Raw genomic sequence first — 12375 nt, 5'->3', positions numbered from 1 at the left:
ACCTCCTCCTTGTATCTAGGCAATGAGCAAAACATGTTAAACATTGACTTTCATCCCTGACTACTCTTTCCGGTTCTAGTGTTTTAACATACCCGTTATTTCGTGATATGAATCAGGTTTTGGTAAGCAGATTCTTACATAAAGTAAAGCAGAAGACAGATTGAATATTAGAAGGTTTAACAAAAGCAAAATGAATGAATTTGAACAATCAAATCCACCCATAATGATTCAAGAGCCGTTTGGGTACTGCTAATGAAAATGAAAAGTTTATTTATTTCAGTCTACTTACAACTGATTTTCAGTCTATTATTGTACAATAAAAATAATGTATGCAGGTAAAATAAAAAGTAAGCCTCCAAAGACTTACAGCATTCTTAAAAATTTCACAACTAATTGTATAAACTTTGAAAACTTCCTTGCAAACTTGGCCCACACTGTAAAAAAAAAGAAAAAAAGTTTTTAATTCACGGCACAATAGCGGCGGTTGCCAAAATTGTATCGTAGAAATATGGTAAGATTCATATTTATATGGTAAAATTATGTATTTTACAGTGCAGTTGACATTTCAACATATATTTATATGATAATTTCGATTTGAAATGATTCAACTCTTGAAATAGAGACAGAAGAACAAGCAGGACAGTGAAACTGGACACTGAAATAGTTCAGCACGGAACGAGCTTTTGACTGGAGTTAGATAACCCATGTGACTGCTGGAAAATACTCCAGGAAGTTCACAGACGGTTCATGTCTGTGTCTGAACGTGAGCAGGAAAAGTGATGTTCAGTTCTAACATAGCTTCTTTGGATGCCAGGATCCAGCGAGAGGTAATCATCTTATTTCACACTGCTTTCTTATACCATGTAACTACAATCTACACGAGCACCTTTTGATGTTTAGTGGAGCTTGGTGTTTAAGAAATGATTACATATTTGAACTCCAGCTATAATTTTTTCTTGTTTACAGAGCAGACAAAATGTCAGTTAGTACTCAGTGAAGGTAAAAATTTAGACTTATTTTCAGTTTTGGTTGGAAAAATTCCAAAAATGTATTCTTTCTGAGATGACTTTCAATAAATCGTTGGTTTCTCTTTTTTCTGAGAAAGCAAACAGAGATCTTTGGTTACTCGGCAACATCTGGTAGAGAGGACGACGTCGCAACCACTTTACCAATTAGCAAAGGACTCTAGGTGAGTTCGACATACATCACTCTACACAGCTGACGGGAAAACAATATTTATAATTTTATTCCTACCACAAATATCTGAAAATCCTTGTGGAAACCATTCTCTCATTGCATTCCCATTCTATCAGACATGATAGAATATCAGACAGTTGACCATTCAGTTACAAAACATTTCAGAGTACGACATATCAATCATGATTAGAAGTTAATTAGAAATGATCAAAATCTTTGAAAAAGAGAACTGGAAAAAAATTCTAAATACACAGAATAAGATTGTTGATACGAGAGATACTTCACAGAGTGATTGCAGGCATTAAAATGAGCACTAGTTCTTTAATTTCATATTTTAGTTCTGATCATAATTAAAGATGTTGTCAGTGTGGGGGAGTTTGCTAACTGTAAGAGTTCAGTACGGGCATTTTCAAGGCCATTAGAGGAGAGCAGTTATATGATAAATATAAATTCTGGCTTTCATGGTCACAGAAACGGGATTTAAACATTCTGCTGGCAAAATTTTACTGAAAAATAACTAAAGGATGACAGAAAAATTTGTTTTGATCACTGTTCTAACTTGTTACATTTTTTCCTAATAATTCAATTTTGATTTCAACCGACATTTTACTCACATGTACATGTACAACAAATCTGCATTTCCCTAAGTATAGTGGCCTATTGTATTATGAGATGCAAATTATTCAAACAAATTCACTTCAAAACTCTCACGCGAACAGCACTCTCCAGGTGAACCATGTTTCCACGCCTATGAACATAACATCCTTTATTTATGAGCAGCGGAGTGTTGCTAGTACAGGCAAGCAGGTGGATGGCTGGTGGCCTTGACACGAGGTCGAATGAAGCACTTCTAAAAGGGAATATGTTGTTCCAGCAAGTAGCACCGGTTCCTGTTCTCCAGCCAAATAGTTCAGTGAGACAGGTCTAACAAAATGAAGTGACTTTATCTGTCCAGATTGACAAAAACAAATAAAAAACCCAATGAAAATGAAGACATCTGTAAGAAGTGAAGACAGAAGTTTACTTTAGCTTATCCCGTTGAGTAACTTGTTTTCATTGTAAGCATTACCACCTTAGATGGACAGAACTCCTACCTAATAAGTCTTTGTCCACCCAAATTTACCTACTAAGCCCTAGAATTTATAGGCAAGATATGTGTGTAACGTTGGGTAGACTGGGGATTGGTGGACTTTCTTCAAAAGACCTGAACTTGAATGGAGCCTTTTCCTAGCCACAGGACTCCAAAGCGCTTCACACTACATCCAATCATTGACCCCTTCACACACACATTCACACACTTATGGAGGCAAGCTACATTGCTGTCACAGCTGCCATGCCCTGGCACCACCACCAACAGGCAATGTGAGTGAAGTGTCTTTCCAAAGGATGCAACAACTGAGACAGACGGGGATTCAAACTAACAACCCACCGGTTGCAAGTCGAACTGCAACCACCGCTGCCCATGGAAATGGATTTTTACATCCCATTAGACCTCACAGCCTTCTTTGTAGTGACCGAGTTGTATTAGCAGAAAACTTTGAGACAATTGGAAAAAATGGTCATTTTCATTGATCAGAATTTTGCATAAGAAGGCCACATAATATTTGCTATTTAAAATGATCATCATCGTCGTCGTCAGCTTTAAAGACACAACTAGGTCCACATGAGAAAAAAAAGAAAATAGTAATAATCATAATAATTAAAAAAAATAAAAAATACAATTGAATTACATGAAAAATAATACAAGTTACTGATTTACAGAAAGGCTAAACCGCCAGTGGTTCCACATTCTGGATTGAGCTTTTTGTAATATCCTTCAGTATCAGGATGATGTTATTTGTAGAATTAGTTATTAAACAGCTGAAGATAACTTTATTTTGAATAAGCTTTTCTCTAGTAAGCTTAAGCCATTTAGTAACTATCTTAATATTTTTGACAAGATCTAAGGGATGATTATCTCATTGCTTTTTTTTATTGCCTAAGCCCTTGGCAAACTGTAGAATCACCTTTGTGTCTGTATGATAAGATGGTCACCTGTTGCCGTGTCCAAGGAAGTTGTGTCAGGATTGAATATTCCATTTCCTGCTCATGTTCCAATACAGAGACGTTGAACCGTTTGTGAGCTTCCTGGAGTATTTTCCATGAAAACATGTGTCACCCACTAGAGCTCGGCTCTTTTATGGGAGTTTTTATACAAATCTATTCAGACATGTTGAACCAGTGAATGACAGTAGTTCTGTTCATTTTAACTCCCCACTACAATTGATACCTCTTACCACCTACCCGCCAATAGGACTTCCAAAACCAGCTATGCCATCACTTTTAGGGAACTTTCTGATTATTATTTCTCTGCCGCATATAACTATGACCTTACGCAGGTTATACCAGGAGCTGATGTTCATTCTTGAGAGTAACCTTGTTAATGGTTTAAGTCTTGACCCTTCAGTCATTTGAATTAGTTTAATTCAATCTTCCCAATCTTCTGTTATTTTGTCGCTAATATGAAATCCCCAACAAGAGGTTTGGACAAGTTAATGAAAACATTGTTGGAACCACTAAATTGACTGTAGATTGCTTTATTTTTCTCTCCTTTGTTTAAAAATCACATTTTTGTTTCTGTAAATCAAACAGTGTTAAAGGTGTACAGGAAATAACATCTTTAATAATCGAGGAGCGAAAGGTAAAGACATATAAAAGGCTTCTTGAGTGAACCGTTCAGAACAACAACAAGTTAAATCTGATCCTTAACATTAGAAATCTCCTTTGAGGACAAAAGTCTCGGAGGTGAGGAGTAAACCCCATCAATGAAACGCTGAAAAGACTTTTGATCTTTCCACCTGAGATCCGTTATTTTAGAAATGAAGGCAAAAAGGACGTTTTCAGTCATTTCTTCTGTCTCTCGACATGCAGTCGTCTCACCGAGAAGATGTGTGAGAACTGAATCAAATCCTCTTTCGGTCTCCAGTACGCAGTGTTTCCAGCGAGGGACTTCCTCTTCAATGTTCTCCAATGCCAAAGAAAAATTCTTTGCTGTTTCTGAAAATCCATGGAATCCATGGCGGGCATCAGGGTGTGCAACAGATTCAGGACCATAAAGGTGTGAAGAGTACCGCCGTTACTCTTCACACCTTTATTCAAAGTTTGTACTCTAAAAGAAAAACAGTTGAAAATGTTCTATTAGCAGAATATTTTGCATTTGCTTTTCTCCCTTTTCTCTTTCCGCACATGTTTATTGATTACTTCCTTGTAGCTTTAAAAAAAGTATGAAACACTGTGTTGCAGGCGATAAATGTTTTTTTTTTTTTTTATGATGATGATGATGGTTTTTATTCTCTCTTTAGTCAGAATGGTTTTCCCCAAAGCAGGGTGGTTTGGTTTTATTCCTCTGGTTTTATGCTACACTGTGAGCCCGCCAGGATTCACACCCCTCTATGAGGTAAGCACTGAAAATTAAACTACCAGGCATCGTGGCCCATTCGGTATATACCAAAAACAATTATTGATCAGTGTTGGTTTCACAGTTGGATTAATCTGATGATTTTTACAGGACTTGATGGATATCAACTCACCCAGTCTTCATGAAAGAGAGAAAAGAGAAGGTGAGTCACTGCAGAGCACAATGTTCATTATTTATTTGTAAAATATGCCTATAGAATCAACATAAAGGTTTTAATGTTTGTATCTGTTTCCACTCTAGTTCCAACAAATACCAATGATTATGAGTTCCAAGTTGTTCTAGGCCTTTCTGAGCTGGAGGTTCTTGAACTGTTTCTGAAGAACCTCAGCTTCCCCATACTGATCAACAGCACAAGTCACATTTCCAGTATGGACACCACAACAGGTATTTTTCAGTTTATAGATCCACATTTGAAGTCTTTCAGCAAGTGTGGTATGAAACATTTCCACTATGTGCTGATGGTTTATCCCCACAGTGTGCTCACCTAACGTAACTGGGTACCAGTGTGTGTGTGAGGAGAACTTTGCCTGGTCTAACAACAACTGCATTGCATACGGAGTGTGTGACGTCATGCTTGGTGACACATGTGGCTGCATTAATGACCTGCCAGCTGATGGTCAGTTCTGCCAGCCAAACAGCAGACAAATAGGTAGGTTTAGAGAGGGTTTAACAATGCCTATGCTGACATTTCAATATGTACGACTTCTAGAAAATATGCCCTCTGGTGGAGATGTTAAGTAGAAGCTGGGAAGCAGCGTACCGGTTCCTCCTGCACCAAAACAGCCCCACAACATGATGCTGCAGCCACTCACAGTTGGGATGGTGTTACAAGGCTTCCCCTTTTTTCCTCCAAATGTGGCAACGGTCTTTGTGGCCAAATAGTTCCTCTCTAGTTTCATCAGTCCACAGGACATGTTTCCAAAAATGAAACATGTCATTTCTCTGTCTGTATTTGAAAACTGTAATCCTTTTTATGTTTTCTTAGACTAGTGGCTTCCTTCTTGCTCAGCAGCCTTTCAGTTGATGCAGGTACAGGATACGGTTCACTATCGATAATATTGACTCGGTCTTACCAGCTTCACAAGGTTTTTGGTTTTTGTTCTGGGCCAATTTCCACATTTCAGACCAAAACACAATCTCCCAGGAGACAGGTTCTGGGACACAGTCTTCTTCTTGAGTGGCATGATGATTGGACATTCCCATCATGTATATACAGTATTTGGGTGCAATTGTTTGAACAGATTAATGCTGCACCTTCAAGCATCTGAAAATTGTTCCCAAGGATCATTCAGCTCCACAATCAATTCTGCTTTTGATATTTTGGCTGATTTCTTTTGATTTTCCCATGGTGTCAAACCAGAGAGCAGTTTACTGGTGCTGTGGCCTTAAAACACATCCACAGCTGTGTCTCCAATTAACTCAGTTAGGTCAGGTAACATGTCAGAAGTTTCCCATGACATAATTGAAGCAACATCTAGACTCCACCTGGATGACCCTTGGTGGCAAACGGATGATGACCTTAAGCACACAGGTGGCGTGGTTACTAAGTGTCCTAAGAACAAAAGAATTGATGATTTGGTGTGAAATAAATCTGTTCAGCTCTATACTGAACTCATGCACAGTTTTGTCTTGTTTCTAAAAGTAACTGAGCCTCTTAAAATTTATGCAGTTTGACTCGCCTGAAGTTAAACTGTTAACGTGAAAAGTGTTTCTCATCAACAAGCTTCATGAACTCTTCTCTTACCTCTCACACACAGACGCTGCGGACATCAATGTGGGCATTGTCTTGTACATCCCAACCTCTAGTGTTTCGTCAAGCATATTCAGCTCCTTCAGAAGTACTCTGCAAAACATTTCCTTCCCATTAGCCCTCTCTCAGTCTGTGGGAGTGAAAGAGATGTCCTTCACCACAGGTAAGTAACAGTTTAAGTTAAATGGTTTACCTCGTGAATCAGATTAAATGAGAATTAAAAAAAACTTTTTTTTAAACAGCCTGCGATCCAAACTCTGCTAATGGGCTCCAGTGTCGATGTGAGAGCGGCTTTGCTTGGCCATGTGACACGTGTAACAGCAGCAACTCATGCAACAATCAAACCTGTACATGTTTATATGGACTTCCTCCCAATAATGAGTTCTGTCAGCCTGTCTCAAGTAAGCATTCTGTTTGGGGTTTTTTGTGGGGTTTTTTAATAAATGTTAATGTCAATCAAAAAGACATCTGTCCAAGATCAAAAGTTGCATTCGATTGACCATATCCACACAAATTGGAATTATGAAAATAAATTAGCTTAATGAAAACACAGCAATTTTGGAGGAAAAAAGCAAAAAGAAAAAACATGTTTTTTTAATAAAAAGTTTGCATTAGGATGAGTGAGTTTTTCGGTCATGTTGAAATTTGTGTATTTTGTAAAACTGCAATGGAAACACTTTTTCACAACCCACGAGTCACTGATCAACAGCTGAATGTTTCTACTGGTGGAAAAGACAAAGAAGACAACATGAAGTGGTAGGAGGATGACATTAGTAGAATATCAACAAAGTTTTGCAAACATTCGTAATGGAATCGCAGCTGGAGAGACCTTGTTTGTTTGTAATATGTATTTCAGACTCTAGTCCTACTGATCCTAGATATGTTGCTTTTATTTAGTTTTGTTTATTCTCTTACTCCTCAGATGCTACTAAGTGTGATTTAACTCCTACACCTCCCACAGGTATGAAAAACATGAAGATCTGACTTGTAGTTCAACAGATGAACAGAGCTTAGTGTTTGTTTCAGCAAACAGGTTCAACTTCTAGTTGCATCAGTCAAAACCTTCACATTTTCACAAATTCAGATGTTTCATGTGTAGATTATGTCATAAAAACATATTTTTACAAAGCAAACTTTTATTTTGTCACATTAAATCACCAAGGTTAGTGTATTTTCTTAGTATTTTATGTGATAATGTGATAAACCTACATAAATGTGTATGTCGATGTAAAGTGAAATTAAAAAAGTACATAATTGTGAACAGGTGATAATTTGGACAACTTGGTGTCTTAAGTTGCACAGCAGAAAAAATAATTCACCTCTTCAGTTTCACACAAATGTTCTGAATGTGTGTGAAAGATATTGTATTTTGTTGATTTATCATTAAATTATTTTTGCTCTCTAATCCTTAAAAACAATTAATTGCTTCTGTTAGCTTTTTAAATGTATTGTTTTTGTAACTTAATGTTCTTTGATTGTTTTTTTTACAGTGACATCAACACCACCAATAAATTATTCAACTCCAGACAATAAAGTTACAAACACAACATTGTCAAAAGAATTGCAAGCTACTGCAGCCACGGAAACAGTAATAACACAAATAATGCAAGATAAAACTGTAAAAAGCTCAACACCAGATACACCAGTGATGAATGCAACCACATCAGAAAGAGACACAACAGTTGGAGATGTTAACAAACTATTATTAGTACCAAACACAACATTAAATGTAACCACACTAGGACCAAGTCAAAACACAATCGTTTCTTTGCTTAGTAAAACAGATCCTCACACAACAATGACAAACGAAACCACAGCAAAAGAAGCAGTAGAGACAACTTCAAGTGCTGTTATACCGGAAATGTCTCTAAGCACAAAAGAAAAACATGATTATTCAGTAATCACAACCAAAACTACAGGATTAGAAGATGCAACCTCACCAGGGTTGGCTCTGAACACAACAGTGACAAAAGTAACCACAGCAGGAATAGTAGATGAGGGAGCTGCAACTATCCTGGGCATAACCCTAAACACATCAGTTTCAAATGCAGCCACACCAGACCGAAGACAAAACACAACAATGGCAACTGCAACTTCACCAGAAACAACCCCAGGCACAACAGACACACACACATATTCAACAGAAACAGCATTGAAAACAAGATCAATAGACGCAACCTCATCAGGAATGGGTCTGAGCACAAGAGTGACAAATGAAACCACAAGAAATACAAGTAGTGAGACAACAGTGACATATGCAGTTACACCAGAAATAATGCCAAGTTCAGCAGAAACACATGCAACTGCACCGGGAACTCTAAACACAACAATGTCAAATGCAACTTCACCAGAAATAATATTTGATACAACCAATCTAACCACAGCACATATAGAAGCTAAGACACCTTCAAATGCAGATATTCCACAGACGATGGTAAACACAACAGTAACACATACAACTTCACCAGAAACCACTCCAAGCACGACAGACGCACGTACATATTCATCAGAAACAATCCTGAATAGTCGATTATTAGATGCAACGTCATCAGGAATGGACCTGAGCACAAGAGTGACAAATAAAACCACAACAGACCAAAGTCAAAACACAATAATGTCAAATGCAACTTCACAAGAAAAGCTTAACACACTGCTGACCGATGTAACCACAACACAAGTTGCAGTTAATAAAACAGTGGTAGATGTAGTTACATCAGAAATAACACTAAACGCAACAGTAACACATGCAACCACACAGAAGATAACTCTAAAAACAACTATGTCAAATGCAACTTCACCAGAAACAATACTTGACACCACAGTGGCAAATGTAACCCCAAAACAAACAGCAGTTGAGACAACTTCAAATGCAGCTATACTAGAAAAAACGACAACAATACGTGCATTTTCATCAGGAACCATGTCAAATACAACATTAGTAGATGCAACCTCACCTGGAATGGTTAACAAAACCCTAAAGGAGTTTAATGGAACCCTCACAATTAACATGGATTTTGAAAACTCATACAATGATCCCTCCAGTAACATTTATGAAGATGTCTATGGTGCGGTAAGTATTAATTTATATCCATCTTTATTATAACACCATTGAAGAATTTCTAGATAAAGAGAGACATTAGTTTTTGTGGCTTGAGTCTTTTTTTTGTCTTAAACAGGCTGAAAGCAACTGTCAGAAGTTTGTGTCAAAAACATGTAAAGTCCAGAGTTTGTTCTTCAGGTTAGTCTGTTTTTTATATACATTTGAAATATGCATGTTTGGACACAGGTGTACACACACGCATGCACATATTATTGCACAAACTTAGTAGTTTTGAAATTTGTCAAAACGTTCCAAATAAAGCCATTCACAGTGGTCATCTGTTCAAAAAGAATATTTCAAATATGTAAGGTACTATATAAGTTTATATATAAGATATAGATCAACATTTCCAGATATGCCATTAGTTTCATACCAAACACATGTAATCTAAATATTGTCAGTCACAGCACTTCACAATTTACATATAAAGAATTAGTAGGACAAGTTCACAGGCTTGTAAAACGGTTTGTCAAACGTAGGAGCAGACAGGACTGACTGGAATGGTGCACCTCCATAGCTTTTCACATGTGTACTCGCGTCACGTGTAATCGTTGGTCGATTTGTAACCAAAAATGTTGATATAAACTATCTTTGACTCAAATTAGAAATTTCTTCAAGTAAAACGTAAAAAGAATTCAGCAAGAATTCAAGTAGTTAGCTTTCCATTCCTTCTAGCATACAAGAGCATTTTTTAGGGATTATACAAAATTAACATTGTAGTCTTTATTAAAAAACAATAGCCCCCATTCATTTTTGGAGGATATAAATATTAGTATTGAATGTTTATCCCAATTGTTTCTACCAAATTTTACATCTCTGTCGTTTGCAGGAGTGGAAGTACCATCGCTTACTACACCCTCATTACACCCTCTGGTGATGTTTCACAAGTTAAATTAGCAAAAGATGAAATGTTAAAACGCCTGGCAGAAACATACCCGGTGGAGTTTGCTGGTAAGTAAACTGGAGAATGTGCTCTTCTGTAGTCTTCTAATAAATTACCTGTATGTAATGAGGGTCGTCTAATTATTTTCTAATATTCTGCTTCAAATAGCCGAAGAAGTTAATAACACGACTGTATTTGCTGGGGAAGAAATGACATTAACCTGTGGCCCTCCTCCTGAAGACCTCAACTTTACTGTGGTCAAAAGCGTAGAGTGGACACACATGGGTACAGTCATTGAGAAAGGGATTTCCTTGAAGAATGGACAGTCGGTCCTAACGCTGTCTTCTTTTTTTCCACTGAATGATGGTAAGAATGTTTTTTTTGTCCAGTGTTGACAATAATGATATTCCCAGTTCCTTAAGATATTTTCTTATTTTTAACATAAAACATTCACTGATTTAATGATGTCATCGCAAAATATAAAATTTTAACACTGCAAAAATTGCTGATGTCTAATGTTTTGCAAGATTTTTCTTATAGGTTACAGGATTATAGAAATACATTTGTTGAATAATCTGTTCATATATTAGAAGCTATACACATTTAATGTTTCCTAGTCACACACATTAAGACTCTGCACATTGCAAAGTGCACATGTGGAGTTAAAGAGAACCAACAGAGGAGCTTGGAACCGATTTAAACTTGATTGAGCAATGAGAACGATCAGGGAAATTGTTGCATGTAGAACCTAGAAACTGGAAGATAGAACTTTGTTCTGATGAAGAATATCAGACAACATACAATCACTTGAGATCACCTCAGCTGAACTGACCCCTGGGTTTGTAAGCAGACCAACGTTTGCTTTTTTGGGTTCATAACACATTCGCCTCTCCCCAAACGAACCTGACTTTGTTAACCAAACTAGAGTTTGATTGAAGCGGACTAAGCAGGGCTGGTGTGAATGCACCCTTACTTTCAGACAGAGTCTGGGCTGTCCCAATGATAACACTCTCAAACACAAACTGTTTAGTGTTGCCTGCAGTCCAGTGCATCAACTAAAGTTTACGTCTCTGTTTACGGTACCGACTTCCACGAGTACATGCAGTCTGTGTTTGAATGAAGGGATAAGTGGATTCACATATTGCCGTGCTGTTTTCTGTAGGAAGTTATTTAATGTTTGTTACGTTAACAGTGAACTGTTTTGTTGTTGTTGTTTTTTTCCACCAGGGATTTACGTCTGTAAATTAAAACGGGGAGACAATTCAACTTTCAAACAGAGCATAAATGCCAAAGCCATTCCGATCCCTCAAATCTCCGTGAATCCAGTTAAGATGTCAGTGGAATGTGACACACAACGCTCTGTGTTACTGAACTGCTCTGTCGAAAATGGCTACACGGTTACATTTCTAAACACAGGTAAAATCTAACAAGGAAAAAACCTGCCTGGCCGTCACAATGATGTGATGATTTACACAAAGAAACCATCCTCTAAAAATGAAACTACAGCAACGTGTACACATGTTAAATACAATAAATTGTTGTATTTTCTAACAAAACATAAAACCTTGCATGACTTTCATTCAGCCTTACATGTTGATCTACTTTCTCTTGGTCTGCCACAAAATCCCACTAAACATTGGAGTTTGTGGTTTATTGTGTGAAACAATGAGAAACTTAGTGGCATCGATACTTTTTCAAGGCCCGCTCTGTAAACGTTTCTTTAATGAATATGCCCTTTCGCCCTTCAGAAGTATCTAATGTAATGTTGATAACTTTGTGTTGCAGATGTCAGGGGAGCTTCTTATGTCACCCATAAATATACAGTGGAAAATTGTTCAGTAATAGAGAAAATCTTCACCTGTGAATCACAAAACTCATCAAAATTTTCAAAGAATATCACACTGATGTTCAGTCCATCAAAAGGTGAGTCTTAATCGATGCCGAATAACATTCAAATACGTAAAAAAAAAATACATGTAACCATGTTT

The 12375-nt window shown here is 37.2% G+C and overlaps 1 protein-coding gene and 1 long non-coding RNA gene across 2 annotated transcripts in view; both read left to right on the top strand.

Moving 5' to 3' along the window:
* Positions 1–964: 964 nt before the first annotated feature.
* Positions 965–4796, top strand: LOC114158640 (uncharacterized). The gene is made up of 4 exons (XR_003598449.1): positions 965–999; positions 1106–1189; positions 4539–4633; positions 4745–4796. It is a non-coding gene; the product is annotated as an uncharacterized LOC114158640 (long non-coding RNA).
* A 73-nt stretch (positions 4797–4869) lies between these two features.
* LOC114158852 (uncharacterized) overlaps positions 4870–12375 on the top strand; it is a 29062-nt gene continuing 21556 nt past the window's right edge. The window contains exons 1-2 of the mRNA XM_028040745.1: positions 4870–5038; positions 5130–5303. Of these exons, the coding sequence (XP_027896546.1) occupies positions 4870–5038; positions 5130–5303 (343 nt within the window). The remainder of the gene's footprint in view (positions 5039–5129; positions 5304–12375) is intronic.

The sequence above is a fragment of the Xiphophorus couchianus genome, chromosome 15, assembly GCF_001444195.1.
Source record: "Xiphophorus couchianus chromosome 15, X_couchianus-1.0, whole genome shotgun sequence".
Lineage (NCBI taxonomy): Eukaryota > Metazoa > Chordata > Actinopteri > Cyprinodontiformes > Poeciliidae > Xiphophorus > Xiphophorus couchianus.
The sequence above is the reverse complement of the archived record's forward strand: the minus strand, read 5'-3'. Positions and strand labels throughout refer to the sequence as shown.